Genomic DNA, 17,010 nt, shown 5'->3' on the forward strand with positions numbered 1-17,010 from the left:
AGCAGCCTGAACCAATGATGAGACAGGGGTGTGTCTCAGACTACCACAGACTCCCTGTAGGCACTGTAGCCAATCACAGATCACTGCTCTGTCCTAATGAATTTAAGATTTAAAAAAAACAGAATCAAGCACCCAAGAAAATAATAGCAGGTATCACCTATAAGTAGGGACTTACATATCCTAAGGCTGTACCTTGACAGTCACAAGAGCAAACAACAGGTATATGATTTTCATCTGCTTATTCTAATGTTTGAAGACTAATGTATATCTGCCACAGGGGAAGATGGATCAGTTGTGCTGGAATTTCCCTCCGAACTAGAAAATGATGGCAGCTGCTTATCCCTAATTTTGAAATAACATGTGCTTTCAAAGTAAAATGTGATTGCATTGTTTTTGTAGAGAAGGTAGGAGGTATATGCCCACTACAATCCTTTACAGGAAAGAAGTAACCGGAAGACCCTCACAGCCAAATTTTATTTGTCTGTAGGAATGCCTCCTAATATATACCAATCCAAGTGCACCTTGAAAAGTCCAGAGTAACAATAAACTTTTGTGAATGGATGCTTAAAACACCTGCTAAAAAAAGCTGATTATTATCAAAACTTCCTTTCTCCAATTACAATAGGAAGAGCAGCTCTGGAGCCCTAACTACTGCATTAACAAGTGAAATATTGGTGTAAACAAAAACTGACCACACAGAATACAGCTATCATTTGACGGACAGCTTATCCCTAGTCTCCCCATAAGCCTGACCTGGCTAATCATGCATTCACTTCAACATCTTGAGATCTTCCAACAGATCAAAGGGTCAGATATGCTGAAATCCAAAATGCTGGATCCATATTTTCCCATCATCTGCCATCAAAGACTACATAGCAATCCTGTCCTAAACATGGCTGCTGAATAAGAAGTGTGTGCCACACCAGTCAATTGATTGAGTCTGGTATTGCAGTCTAGGTCTATTGAAGTGAATGAAGGCATCAACCTGTAGACAGGTAAGGTGCTTTTTTTTTGGAAGTAGGTAGCCCTTTTTTTATAGTCCAGAAAAAACTCTATAATTTAGATACTCTTCACCCCATAGAGATCCAGCTTACTGACTGTAAGCGTTAACAAATGTTCAAGACAAAACCAATAGTCAGGATATAAACTGCTGTAATATTCAGAACTTTGTGGTACACTTGGATAGTAAATTACCTGACTCTGCCTTCCAGTAGAGAAACCAACTAATTGCTAAAGTTTCCTTAAATGGATCTTGAGATTAGGATGATACAGGGAAACACATATCAAATTCTACGTAGGTTTCATGCCATTCCAAACCATTTATGGTACCTTAGCCCCTTTCTCAAAGTGATTCTCTGAGGTACAAAGAAAATCAGGTTGCTTAAAAAAAAAAAAAAAAAAAAAAAACACAGTTTGCCAGTGTCCAACCTTTGTAAAATCTGTGGTTGCAACTAACGTCTATCTAAAGTTCCATCAGTAACACTCGGGACAATAGTGGAATGTAACTGAAAAATAAATCAGTTCCTAATAGCTTTCAGAAGAACCAAGGGGAAGGCAATTATATGGCATCGACATGCTAATCTACCAGAATAAAGTCTCAAAGGAGTTCAAGAACCCTACTCAAAATTCCAGCAGAGATAAGGGGTCCAGTGCATTTGGCTAAGGTTGGCATAAAAGATTTTTACGATAATTATCTTCATGCAGAACATTTTTGCATTTGTTTCTGTGTGTAATTCACAGTTAACTGCAGAAAAAAATATTTGTCTGAAGAAAGAAATTGGTTGGGTGTTACATTATTTTGTCCCTGGCACCGCTAGCATAAAAAAAAAAAAAGAAAAATGCAAATGAATTTTGGTATTTTTATGAATCTAGATATTGAACATTTATTTGGTATGGCAAACATTATTTTTTTTTTTAATGTCTGCACATTGACAGGAAATGTGAAAAATGTACCTACTCTTACTCTGAGAGCAGGGCTATAGAAATGTTGAGTATTTATTTAATTAACAATCCATTATTCGGTATGTAAACCTCTCAGGGGGTACTGTTTCGCCCTGCAGAGATGCCAACTGGTGTAGAGATCCTTACAAGTAATGGCCCCTGGGAAAAGGTATGCAAATTAGCTTTAGGGCAGCTACCTACAGGTGGCATAAGAGATACAGTTTTCTTCCTTCTGAAGAAGAGCTTCTTTGCATATCAGTAAGTAAAGTGGAGTTGCTGTTTTCAGTTTTAATTCAATTATTTTCTAGATTATTTTAAACCGAAAAAAAGCAAAAACATAAAAAAGAACTGCCCTGCACCAGGTATAACATAGTGTATACTTTTTTGCCTGGAATGTTACTTTAAGGTACCTTGCTCCAACTGCAGCCCTCCAGCTGTTGTAAAGCTACAATTCCCAGCATTCTCTAACAGCTGTAGGTTGTTCAGGCATAATGGGATTTGCAGTTTTGCAACAGCTAGAGGGCCTCAGGTTGGGCATCCCTGCTTTAAGGAATTATATAAGGAGGTGACTTAAAAGAGCACTCCAAGAAAAGCTGATGGACTGAGTTATGCAGAAAGCAAGGCTTGGAGACCATAAATTCAATGGTGTTATTTGAACTCTGTATGTTATAGGTAAATTGAGCCTGCTCAGGTACTCAACTGGATTCAGCGACATCGCAAAATGGGTAAAGCCTCTTGCATATCATCTTTGGGAAATCTGCTCTACCATATGATTAAAACATGGATCGGATCTTGGCAATATTATATTTTTTAACTTGTTCCGAGATCTGACCTCCTCTTGATAAAATAAAAAAATAAATGTTTGAGGGAGCCGATCTCACAGATATGATGTGGAATAGTCTAAGTAGAGCATCAAAAGTTAGTGGAGTAGACAGCATCATGTAGTTGGTCCATCAGTAGGTCTTGGGTTGCACGCGGTAGTCAATATTGGTAATATGGGCTCCCTAAGCTCCCATTCCCAAGCAGTTTTCTGCCTTTACTGAAATAGGAAATACATTTGGATTTTATCGCTGTAATCATTTACAGGTTATATCTTCAATTTGTCTTCTTACCCCATACCAGGTCCATTCACAATACCTCTACATAGGACTTTTCCAGTTGTCTTTGATACTAAATCGAGTTTGCATTGAGGTTTAGTTGACATTTAGTTTTGCACTGTGAACCATACATGAACCCTCTAGGCTATCATCAAACATTGACCTAATATTTCTGCCAATTATGTTAGAAGTACCTTCTATTTCTCAGATTATACTTATCATTAATGATGACCTTTCCATTTAACTTCAGTGAAAGCACTGAACCTATCGATTTAATTGTGACAATAATGATCATGGAGGAAATGTGGCCTTTTCTACCCTCACCTGTCTTTTTATATATAGAAAACAACTCTCCACCTTGATATGGAAATCTATATTTGCTAATAGCTGGCTAGTGCAATAATATTTTTTTAATCACAGAATAAAGAAGAGAACATCTCTAAGCAAGACAAAAAGAGAACTCTACCTCATAGTCCTCAACACTTATGGCCCTCTCACAGCTTATTTTCTCTGGGTCTTATCCTGAACCCTTTTCATAGTCCCAAATTTAGTATTATTTGGGCACTGCAATACCATTGTTATGTGTCTACTGAATAGCACTATTATTTAACTACTTACAGAAGTATTATTCAGACACTATATGGTTTATAATTTGTACAGTATGAGTAGAATCGGGAGTGGATCAGCACACATTTTTTGTGTATCTGTTCCTTTGTCGGGTGGACTTACAATATATATACTGTAGTTCTTCAGCAAGATCTTACTGAAAGAGGATTAAACCTCTCTCTTTGTGGAATGCTGATGGCCATCATGCCCTTCAGTTCTCTAGTTACTCAAAAAGGACACCAACAACTGAGCATAGTAATGGAAGGTCTGTCCCCACCACAGAGAAGAGGAGACAGGGTGGTAAAGAGTTTATGAAAGTAGTATAGTCCACGGGCATAATAAAAACAGGCAGCCTCTGTCACAATCACAGGTTATTCTGAAAAACTCTGTGTTGCGGTGAACATTCTTGTGATCGGATTGTTTGAAGATTATTCTATTGATCTTCATTTTCAAAACCAGAAGACTGTATACAGTGTAGTTTTATACATATAAAAAATACCCCCAAGGTGTTTCTTGTTGCAATATACAGTATATTTTATTTGACACATCATTCCAAATTTGTATGTATAGTCCATTTGTTACCCAAAGTTTTCAGTCATCGTTTGCAATTTGTAGGCTGCTGCCAAATACCAACGTTTAATGGGATTAATCCAAAATAGTGACAGGCCTTCAGTTTCAAAAAGCTGGTATGTGGCTCATAGAGATCATCAAAGCATAATCATGGCTGCCTAGTGGTATTGAATGCTGATTAACCTGAACACTAGGTGGCACTCTAACATTAACTGATTTTACAACATAAGCACCTATGTAATTTTATGTCTTCTTTTAATATCCATTAGACACAAATTAGATGAATGCAGCAAGAAAAAACAAGTATGGAAGCTTACTGTAAAAATTCTGAAGGGAACCCTGAAAATGGGATAAGCCACACCAGCGATGGCCAACCTTAAAAGTATACCTGTAGATAGTTCACACTAGTATACAGGAAGTGTTGATGGAATAGGTTACTGTCATACATGGTCTGACCTTTTAATTAATACATTGTTATGACCCATAAGTCATATAAAATGTATCCAATATTGGTCAAGTACATAATCATCTAAATATGAACATTTTGCAGGAATCCCGTGCAGCTATTTCTATCCCTAAGTGAAGGAGAGCCTCTGCATGTCTATATCTTATGTCATCTTTGCTTTTATTTCTTTGATTCTGAATTATTTTTTGAGTGTACAAAAACTTTAATGATCACATTTTTTTCACAAGTTTTCAAAATGTATGAAAACACTGCCTCAATATTTTTGCAAACCAACAGAGCCCTGGATGCAGTTAGGACTGCTATGACAAGCAAACACTTAGAATCTTTACCCAATTGAGATGCAATGAATCTGCAACATATTTACTAAAATGTCTTTCGACACATCATAAATTTGCTGTGACTTGAACTGGGGGATGCCTGTACGTTTAGCCTGAGTAACACATCTACTGAAATACTGCAGCTGTTCATAATGTGAAAAATAACATTTGTATTTTTTCTGGATAATCAGGTCAGTACATGAGCATATTTGTTGGCAAACAGGAAAACGGATAAACATATAGGAAAATGCTCTATTACTAGGGAATATTGGGCACAAGGAAGCACAATATGATGATGTAGAAAGTAAATTCACATGATAAAGGGATAGCAATATCAATAGATGAAGTAATAGGCCTATCTTCACTCTACTCAAACGCCATCTGCAGCTGCTCTTTTTGTATATTTAAAAGATAGTTTTTTTACCTTGAGTGTTAGATATGTTCATATCCAATGCAGTGGCGTAATCACATAGACATTTTTTAAATAAAATATTATTTTTTTTTACAATGGCTTGATCAAGACTAATTTCTCATTTCGTTGCCTCACTATGTCTATGGGAGGTAGGATGCTCTAAAAAAGGGTGGCTTACCTTCGAGATTTGGGGGCATACTTCCAAGGGAAAAATTCCCTTCCTTCATATAAACCAACAGTTCTTCTCCAGGTTCAATGTCTTTAATAACCTTATAAAAAAGCTGCAGTAAAAACATAGAAAGAAAGTAGAGTCAAGTAGGTGCACAATATAAGTTACATCCCTCATACTCAACTCTATATCTCTTCACTTCTGCTCAGTTCCATTACCTGCATGCACCTACAGTCATTTGTTGAGGACATTTTTGGAATCGCCAAAGTAGAAACAATATAAAAAAGTTAACATATAATAAAAATGGATAAAGATATTTACATTTTTTTTTTTTATATGTGCGCACACAGGTGTTTAGAGATAACCAAACATGAAGAGCATAAATCATTGATGGCGTTCTGGACCTCTAGGTCCTTCTTGCATGGGTTAAAGCAATATGTATAGCTTAAAATTGAGTGTTGAAATTTTTAATGGTTGGGTATACAAGTCAGAGAGATGTGTAGTGAGAAGGAATTCTGGCAAAGCTCGGCTTTGGGCGATATTCCAGTTATGGTGTTAACATAAAAAAAATACCCACAGCACACCCACTGGATGTTACAGAGCGCAAGCGGATCTTTAATATTCAATGTGGGAACGGGGTCATGAAATGACTTCAATAATTCCTGTAAATAAATTGTGTTTACATGTGACAGGGCTGCAATGAATCTGCTGAAAGAAAACAAACTGCATTTTTGGCAGTGGCACCATCTTCTAAAGGACATTACAGGTCAGATTTAAGTGGTGCTATATGTTTTCCAATGGAATCTTTAGTGGTTTAGTGCATTTGCTCAGTGGCTTAAACTGTGGCAAATCAACTGAGACCCAGATGAGGCTTATAAAACCACTACAAATGACTGACTTTTTTTTTTCTTACCCCCACTATTGAAGCGTGCTCCTACGCCCTTATGAGAAAATTCGCTAAATTGTTATATTTAAAAAAAATAACGCATACTTATTACAAAAAGTGCTAAAACGATCATTTTTATCACACAAGCAGAAGAAAAAAAAAATCATACATACACGTTCAGCTTGACTATGACGCTCCACATTCTTTTATATATTTAATTGTTTTAGCATTTTTTCATCTTTTTAAGATTCCATATCTCAATGGACAAAACGTTAACATTTTCAATTTGAAATTCTTGTATATTTTATTTAAATCTATATGAATACGGCGTTGAAAGTAACAGAGACATTGATATTTTTCTGTATGGTGGGATATTTATTGGTCATGCCAACACCGGATTTGCTGTATTTTATGCCTTAGTGGAATAATAAACTGATGTAATTAACACCTCTCACACCTGCTCCGATCGTTTGTTAAAGTAACATTTTAAGACAATTTTCTGTAGCAGTCAAAAAGAAAAAAAAAATCCAGTAACTGTAAACTGTCAACAACGCCGGCTATCCAAAGGGTTAATTAAGATACTCATAACACATAGATCTTTCAACCTAATACTTGAAAATGCTCTATAATATCCCTACCAGGTGTGAAATTGTAACCAAAGCACAGACTGCGCTGCAGACCATATGCACTGCGTCTAATCTACTGTTTCGCTAAAGTGAATGGCTGTGGGCACAAAGTTAACCCTTTAAGTACCAGACAGGAGTTAATAAGCAGCAAATGGAAGCCAAATAAAAAAATAAAGAAAAAACCCTTACATTTCACAGCCAGGAAAGCAAAAGAAAAGGTTCCTGGTTTCTCATCTTATAAACGGAAACATTATATTAAATTGATAGTTCGTATGACCCTTGGGTTCCAGCCATAATGTTCAACATCTGACAAATTTAGTATCCATTTGTTTGACTTGACCACACTCAAAACACGTGCTTTGAAAAACTTTTATATGGAGAACTCTGGAGTTTGTAAAAATAACAAGCTTATTCTATGACACAAATAAAATAGACAAAATGAAATGAAAATTGGAAGAGATTTTTTTAACAGCTATTTGGGTCTTTTTCCCCCCTAAATCTTGAGAGTTTTGGCTAATATAGAAAAATGTATTAATAGTTTATGAAGGGGGATCATGTGTAAGTCTGGGGTTTCTCAAGCTGTGTAATGTGTTCCCCCAGGGGATTTTAGCCAGACTCAAGGGGCTACTTCAGTCTGATAAATTTTACTCAAAATAGCAGTTTACTGTATTAGCCAAAAAGAGAATTTTCACTACAAAAACATTTAAGAATCATTTCCGGATGCTGGTTCATACTTAAGGTAGGTTTACAAACACTGGGAAGAATATTGCAGCGTCATTTAGGGACATTACCAGGTATATGGCCATTGTAGATAAAACTACACATAAAACAATTGATAAAAAATTTAAATATTATAGTAAAAAGCAAATCTATGAAATAATTCAAGCAACATCATAAAAATCTTTTCCTTTGCATGAGGCATTTTACGGACACTCTGCACATTCATAAACCCCTCACAGCCCCATATACTGCTGGATCTCAAAGAATGAGGAAAACTTTATTACAGCACAATTATAAAAAAAATATATATTTTATAACACATTTCCTAATTAATTGATATTCACATATATTTTTATTTGGAAAAATTAACAAAAACATTCAATTTTGCAGGTGATATTTTTTAGCTTGCATTTTTTTTGTTAAAAACATACTGATGCTGAATCAGTCATGGGTATAATGTGTGTGTATATATATATATATATATATATATATATATAGACATATACAGAAGAGACCTGTATATGCAGTCATGAATTTATAGATTTGCTATATGTAAAATACTGACGGGAATGATTTTAATTTACAATATCTACATTATGAATTGAATTTTCATACGTATTCATAGCAAATAATTTCAATATTTTCAACAATTTGTAAGAATTTGGTTTTCTATATGTTGATTCAAACTCATTATTTCTATTTTATTTATGTTTTTGCAAAATAATATGAAGCTCATGACTGCAGTTTAAATGCCTCCTCAAGCACATTCAGCACTTTGCAGCGATGCTAATGCGTTCTATTGAAATATATTGTCATAAATTAACTAGTCCTGATACCTTTATGGATTTTGAAATAGTCAAGAGCCACTTGCTGATTAAAATGCTTATATGACCTATTTGGATGGAGGTCAAATCATTTTGCTCTCCCCTGTGCTCAGTAGTGGGACTTGTTCCTAAAAGGTTCCTGCTCCTGTTTAATGAACGTAAAACGTCTTAGAGGAATGTAGAATTCGTCAATGTAAAGAAAAAAAAAAAAAAGAGGCTAATGCATCTATAATCTGCTCAACTATTTGAAATATTAACAAGAAGTAAAAACAAGTTTAATTTATTTTTACATTTTGTATGATTAAAACTGGGACTTTAAGGTATAGGAGGATTTAGTCACTATGTGCCTTTTGCTACCAAATGTATTGCATATAATATTTGCATTGCTCAAATACTTATATATGGAACAGTATTAAAAGATTACGGTAATAAAAAAATTATTAGAAATTTTAATTTTTCCCATTTATTAGATTAACCCTTTGCATGACAGTGACTCGTCATTTTGCTATGAACTGTTGCTCAAAAAACAAAAATCAGCAAAGTATAAAATAAAAAAATAAAAATCACTTATAAAAATAAAAATAATTTATTTATGTTAGAAATAATGTGAAGTTCAATATAAAAGAATGATCCTTAAAATCTATACTGACCGTATAACAAGTACTGCTTATTTAATATTCATCGGCAAGAAAAAAGAAGCAGCAAAAATATGGGCCCATCTATACTTAAAAACCGTACTAAAATATTCCCAAGCTAAATGCAGTGTTCAGTGTTTTGTTTTTTTTTCTTAAAGAAAATTTTACTATTTCAAAACCACGTTATTTATTGAGTGCCTGACATAGGCCGACTGGCTTTGTCCACTAGGGGGCAGTCTCTACCCATGCATTATCCCTAACTCCATGCTAAAAACCTACAGCAATGCCTACCACTTTCCAGCACGCTCGTTTTTAACCATAGCTATTCAATGCAACTTCGTTTTTACAAATATTGTTACAAAAATAAATTAATAACTCATGGACAAGAAAGTAAAGACTGAAATTAATGTAAAAAAAAAATAATATATATATAAAATTATAAAAATAATAGTAGGCTATGGGGATGTGTCCTCATTGGCAAGCAATGTGGAAACTGTTCTGAAAGTCAATGTTGCAACTTTCCCTAAGTTCAAACAGGGAAAATAAGATAGACAGAGAAGGCAATAAAATGTGGAAAAGTGACAGAACAAACACAAAAACACATCTAACCTTTTTCCTTTGTGTAAGGTGCACCAGTTCAGAGACCTGACTGGTGTCAAGGGCTTTCCAGTCAGCTATTATTGCCGAGTCTGTTGAGTTCGTTGCAAACACCATCCTTCATGCATTAGTGACACACACAAGGCACAGTGTGTGTGTGTCTGTAAATGTGTGTGTGTGTGTATGTGTGTGTGTGTGCCAGGCCTGAAGATAGTCCCTGAACTATCCTACCCTTTTGCATCATCACTTTATCTCTCTGAGGTGGGGTTTCATTGCAGATTATCCTACTCTCTCAATGGTCTGAGATCCAAGGCTCAGACACTCCCCCTAATCTCATCTCTCCAGAGACCCTGCCTACATTATGTCTGTATCAGAGGCTACAACAAGCTGCAAATCAAGAGAGGAAAGAGTTTTTTTTCCTTCCTTTCAAACACAATCCAAGTTTTCAAACTCTTGATGCATTTTGCATTCTTCTTCAGACTGTAGGGACTTTGTTTTAAGGACTATATTGCGATGTCTAGACTGCAGATAATATATCGATATCTATCTATAATAGGTATTAAATGAAACTTTAATAAACTTAAGGTAGGTCTAAAAATATAGCAACAAGAATTATTATTTTTTAAATCTATTTTATTTGGTTAACTTTTTAACATATTTCCTTACAAGTTATGTAAAATAAAAAATAGGATTTAAGGATGGCAAGAAAATGTATTTGCATTGTGTGAATGCAATAAAGTACTTATTAGAGGGTTACAGCAGTCAAAAAGAGTGTATTGCGATATGTCACTTCTGCGTATCGCTATGTAAGATGGTAGAAAAGTCTCCAATGCTGTACAGGAAAATTCTTATTTCAAAGTAAGTAGGCGTAGCTGTATACAGCCATATACAGCACACATAATGCCACGTGCATTCAAACTGTAACGTCATAAATAATGTTAATAAATGAGACGTTTTTTTTGCATCATTAAAGTTCCATGTAATCTAATGCATAATTCGGAATTTTATATGCATGTGCTATGATATTATGATAATGCACATATTTTTAATTTGATAGAATATAGATACAAAATGAATGGCAATATATGCTGTATTTTTTAGTAAAGCGTTGGAATCCGCAATCGATTTGCCTGGTATCTAAACTATAGCAATCGCTTTACATGCTATACAAACTGTAATATATCATATTATATATATATATATATATGTACACACACACTTTTTTTTATTTAGCTCTCACCCTACAACATCTAATATTCATTTGTACAGGGCATTTATACTCATGGTGTGCAAATAAAAAAATAAAAATAAAGCAGAATAAATATTGAATAGATAGGTTTGGTTTATATTATTTCATGGTTTCTGGGATATGGTAGCAAAACACATAATTTTATTGGCATAATATAACTTCATTCAATTCAGTGTAATAATAAAGATATTGGAAATGGTATTCTGTTATCTAAGGATTTCCCGTTTCACCTGTCATCTGCGCAAACAAAGCAAGGGCTTTAAACGTTAATTGATTATTTAGATCTGAAAATGTCCCATATGTTTGCTCAAGCACTTTCCTGAATCATTTTTTTTTTTGTAACCCAGTACAGAAAAGCTAATGCCTAGCTGTGTTTCACTAATGTAAATTATGACTTCTTGTGTGAAACAATAAATTCGCCTCTGTGTAAACGCCCCCACTGAGATGGTCAAACTCTGGGGAGGGGGAGAAAATAAACACTGATAAAACACGTTTACATCTAATGTACACTAACGTGTAGTATCTTTTAGGTGTGTGCACAAACACTCGGAAAAAAAAATAATATATATATCCTTTGGCCAAAACAAAAAATAACACAAATAATAATAATGATAAAAATAAGTAGCAGTAGGTGCCATGTAACACTACCTAACCTTCCTTGTTATATGAAGTTCACATGTAAAGGCCTAAATGTGATACTTTCCCCATAGAAAACTATTACACAGAATAAGCATAAACGTTTGCAATGAAGAAATAAAAAATGAAATAAAGCTATGAAGTTGTGAGAGGAGTCAGCACAAAAGTTGTTGGGTGGGTAAGTTCTAGTCTGGAATCTAAATTAATTACACCCACAACTATGCCCTTTAACTATAAACTACAGAAAGGCCTAGTTGAATGATCTTTGTGTGAACGAGTGTACACAGTGCACTTATTAGTCTAGAATTATAATTAGGCTATGACAGGTATGCTTAAATATTCATTTTCTATGTAGTTTATACTATAACAATTTTTATAATCTTTTTTTCTTAAGGCAAATTTAATTTTTTTTTGTATTTTATTTTTCTAGGTTATTTTATTATTACTAATATTATTATCATTTATCCTGTAGGCCTCCAGAATTCACACCACCGACTGGACATGAATATTGAATGGCTCATAACAAAAGGCTCACTTCCTGTCAGCCCATGAAAGTGAAGTGTCCAGACATCTGGGCACAAGACTGGCCCGTTCCTCCATCCCAGCTCTGAACAGAGAGAGGAAGAGGTGGAGGCAGCTCCCAGGGTCCTGATGTACTTTCCTTTGTTTTAAGCACTAGGAACAAAAATGCATATTTTCTTCAGGGCTGGTGGAGAAAGCTTGTGCTTGATGGTTTAACAATCATTCACATTGTGTTTTCCTAGCAATACAAGGATAAGTTATTTGTATTGTCTGCCAGGCCAAAAGAGCCATTGTAGAGAAATGACTTCACAGGAGCTATTGTAAATATGATTATGATCTTGGCGCTTGCATTATCAACTGTATTTACTGCCCCATGATGCAAGTTATGTTCCGGTAACTTCTATGTTAACTCTTTTGTGCAAGAATGAATCTAGAGCATTACTTGGATGTTAGCAGAAGGTTAGATATCTATACATTAATAATGGCAGTTGTCTGCATGTTGTGGAAGCAGACAATATACAATTAATGTGAATCTGTTTGGTTTTGGTCTAGATTTTTGTCCTGATTGGCTAACCTCTTCTGATAATGAAATGGATCCAGGAAATTCCTCTGCTGATCTAACTCCTGGCATCGGCTATGAGAGGCCGGTGAAACTGTGTGCACCCAATCACTGTCACATCGGAACCTTTTGAAATAAATGGGTGACCATGCAATATGTGGTTGTGTTGAGACTGCTAGAGTGGAGCCACTTTGCAGCATCGTTTGGCTCTGGCTCATAGAGAGGTATAACTAATGGTGGGCCCCCTCTATTGTGTCTATAAACCCTAATAGAAATATATAATGGGCTGTCCAGTCAGAACAAAGGCAAACAAAGGGGTTCTCCAGGCTGCAGATATTGAGGACCTATTCTTTGGATAGGTCAGGAATAGCATCTTGGTTGGGGTCCAACATCCAACACCCTCACCGATCAGCTGTTTCTGGCAGCCATGGCACTGGAAACTATCATTGTAAGCAAAAGGCTCTGTAGTTTCCAGTGTACTGAAGCTTTGTTTCAATTCATTTGAATGGGAGCTGAGTTGCAGTACCCTGGCCTGGCCACTACACAGTGAATTGAGTGGTCTGCCTCCAGCTCCATACATTGTATAGTTTCTGGCACCACGGCAGCCCGAAACAGCTGATCGGTTTGGGTGCCAGGTGTCAAAACCCCACCACCAATCTGATATTGATATTGACCTACAATTCGGATTGGTCATCAATATCTATAGCATGGAGAACCCCTTTAAATTTCCTTTTTGCATGTGAGAAAAAAATAAAAACAAATTAATAAACAGTTGGGTTGCTATGGGCAAAACCACCATTTTTCCATCAGTTTTTTTTATACACCATTTTGTTGCATCAAAACCGATTCCAAGTATGGGCACATTAGTAGGTTCTTTGTGTGTGCATGTGGACATACTGGAAGCTCATTTCAGATGGTGGCCCCCCAGCTGCACCTATATGCTTCTGAGAGATTGAATCTGATTGGTGGATAGAAGGTTGTCCAATAACCCTAACCCCAAAAAAAACTTTTGTTTGGTATTCTGTTGATGAAAGCAATGACTGACTTTGTATGAGATATAATCACTATAGGACACCAACTACAGTATATGCTGAATAGACAATTACTTCCACACAGCAAGTGACAGCAGACCAAAACACAGAACGCCTAACACGTATGGCTCACATTGACACCTGGGCACAGTGTGAAGTTCATAAAGTAAAAGTGAAAGCATAGGTCAGTGCAAAGTGGTTCTTAGTTTGAGTGGGTGCTGTCTTGGTAAAGCTAAGGTCATACAATGTACCTTGGGAACCTTTCTCTTGTGCATGATTTCCTGACAAGTCTCGTTGAGCTTCATCTACTTTAAAAAATAAAATAAAATTAAAAATATTGGACTTTAGACCATGCATAACTATATACCTTTAGAGATCTCTCTAATAGTCTCCTCATATCCAGGACTGAAAATATAACAAGAAAGTATCCATTATATCTAAAGTATAAAAGTTCTTATTTTTTGCATAGAAAGGGATTCTTTACTGTAAGAGCGGCGAGGCAACAGAATTTCCTGACACAGAAGGCTGTGAGACTTGTTTTTCAGGCCGGTTGTGTATCTATATATGTTGACTGTGCCTTTTAATTTAAAACTTTACAGACATGCCTGGAAAAACATTGCATGGACAATGCTACTTCAGTGCCACATTCCCTTTCTTCTGCTGAATTGGAGGGTCCCAGAGGATGGACCTTCTTTTATCACACATTACTGACTTATCTTAAAAGGGTTTTCCAGAATTACTATTGCTTTTAACAATTATAATTGTGTACTTGCTTACCTTATGTATATCTTTCTCTGGGTTTTTTCCCCTATTTGGGCTCTTTTGACCTATTTTCCCATATAACTCTGGTTTGTTTCTGACCTGCATACAACACTTCCTGTTGCTGTATCCAACCAAACCCATGATGCACTTCTCCTTTCTCTGTCACAGCTCCAGCACTAACCCTAACAACACCCAGATATATTATAGCCCCTCCCACCCATCTAGTTACATAGACACTACCCCATCACTGCCCCTAACACCCAGCTAGTTTATAGCTCCTCCCACCCATTTAGTTACATAGACACTCCCCCAGCACTGCCCCTAATAACCCCCAGCTAGTTTATAGCTCCTCCCACCCATCACATTACATAGACACTCCCCTATCACTGTCCCGCCCATGGACATAACATCACAAGAAATAAGAAAGAGCTGCATGGACATGGTCATGTGACAACAGCCCAGAATTGGAGATAGGAGCAGTAAAGGTATAAGAAATACATCCTAAAATTACAGCTAGCTTTATAAATGATTTTAAAGGATGTTGATGCAGAGTGGAAAGCCCCTTTGAAGATAGGTGTATTCATAGGTCACTTTACAATGTTAGCATGGTAGTGTAGCCACTGCCAACTCATGAAAATGGAAGCTATTAGTCACCGAAAATGAGCCTTATAACTATTTGCCAACAAATTAGTACTAAGGAGAAACAAATGACAACCAACTACAAGATGCCCAGTGTGGCACAAATCATTAACACATGCAGCATATTTACCAACATTCACATTGGTAAATGCAGGACATAAAAGCCTTGGCCCTAGAAATGACCAACCCCCCACCAAGGACCACCCACTTATGGGCGGGGCTTACACAAGCCACTCCTATTTTCATTTGCTAAGACGGCCTCTGAAAATTAGGTACAGTTCCTTGCAAATTCAGGATTGTTGGCATCTATGCATGCAGTCCCAGCCGTTTTCGGTACACAGGTTGCAGTAGCGTACCCTGATGAAAAATTCAAACATATGCGATCATATTGCTCTCTGCACAGGGTGGTTATTTGGTCACTCTAAGATGGAATTATATAGGTGTAGTCATACAGGCATTATATGGCTCAGGATATGCTGGTGATGGTGGCATTGTATAGCATTGTTAATTAGGCATTTGAAAGCAAGTCTTGTTTTATGATACCGTTATTTGGAAGCCGTACTGAAGGCATGTTATTGGTATGCTGTATGGAAAGGTCACCAACAGAAGGTACTGCCCAAGGACCATCCAACATAAGGCCAGTCCAGAACACATTGTTTGGAATTCTGATGACCTCAGCCAAAAACATCCTGTAGAAACACAACCATATGTAATCTTCATTTTTCTGTGAAGGCTGGAAGTCATACTGTAGAATGTTTTTTGAAATCTATGTCTGATGCACATTCAGTGTCACTGACCCAGTGCACTGTACAGTAGCTCATAAGGTCTGGACGCATGCTTTTTACAGACAAGGCATGTTTGTCTACACATTTATGACTAATTAGTTTATGCAATGGGAACAGTGACTGAGAATATCACTTTGCCCTTTGAATATCACACATATTTTTTTCTTTACACCACAGTGGAAACACTCTAGTGAGAAGCTCCCAGTTCCTCTTTGTACTGGGGTAGCAGCTGTCATAACCACAGGGGCTTATGTTATGTATTCACAGGGTTATAAGACTGCCAGCTCACCACAAACCCACAGGTACCTCTCACAGTAAATACGCTGAAGTTTACGTGCTGAATCCAGGCACTCAGTGACAGGAACAATGACATGATCATCGATAACACATAGATCTATTAACCATAGGAGAGTGGAAGAGTTTTACTGTCAATGACAAGTCATGGAATATCCTTTTTTTTGGGGGCAACATGACCCAATTATAATAATTAATTGCAATTCAATTGTACCCTATTAAGACAACACTATATCAAAACAGCACACTGCATATGACAGATTATACTTTCTACATATGACATTGCAACTCTAAACATGACTCGATCACCGGACACGACCATAATGCAATTCTACTATACTCTATACATAGAGAACTACATTTCCCAACCTGACCTGTCCACTGAAGAGGACATAATACAATCCTATTATACTCTATACATACAGCACTACACCTCGCAACATGACATAATACAATTCTATTATACCCTATACATAGAACACTACATTTCCTAACATGACCCGACCACTGGACATTACCATAATACAATTCTACCAAGTTTCCAGACCATTTCCAGGCACATAGCGGAAGGAAATTTTGTCTCACAGTGCACTTCGTCTGCAGTGATTTTGTGAATCACCCAGAGAAACCCAGAATGCTATGGACTGGAACTGTATCATCTTTAGTG

General features: G+C 36.3%; 1 protein-coding gene across 7 annotated transcripts in view; it reads right to left on the bottom strand.

The window, feature by feature from the left end:
* The window catches only part of PRDM16 (PR/SET domain 16), a 569,108-nt gene that overhangs the window by 43,366 nt on the left and 508,732 nt on the right, over positions 1-17,010 (bottom strand). For 6 of the 7 annotated variants that reach the window (XM_040430034.1, XM_040430046.1, XM_040430029.1 and 3 more), the window contains exon 5: positions 5,588-5,690. In XM_040430034.1, the coding sequence (XP_040285968.1) occupies positions 5,588-5,690 (103 nt within the window). Of the gene's footprint in view, positions 1-5,587; positions 5,691-9,878; positions 10,071-17,010 lie in introns of those variants that run through there. The other variant, XM_040430039.1, reaches the window with a different exon arrangement.

Source organism: Bufo bufo, chromosome 1 (genome assembly GCF_905171765.1).
Source record: "Bufo bufo chromosome 1, aBufBuf1.1, whole genome shotgun sequence".
Taxonomy (NCBI): Eukaryota; Metazoa; Chordata; class Amphibia; order Anura; family Bufonidae; genus Bufo; species Bufo bufo.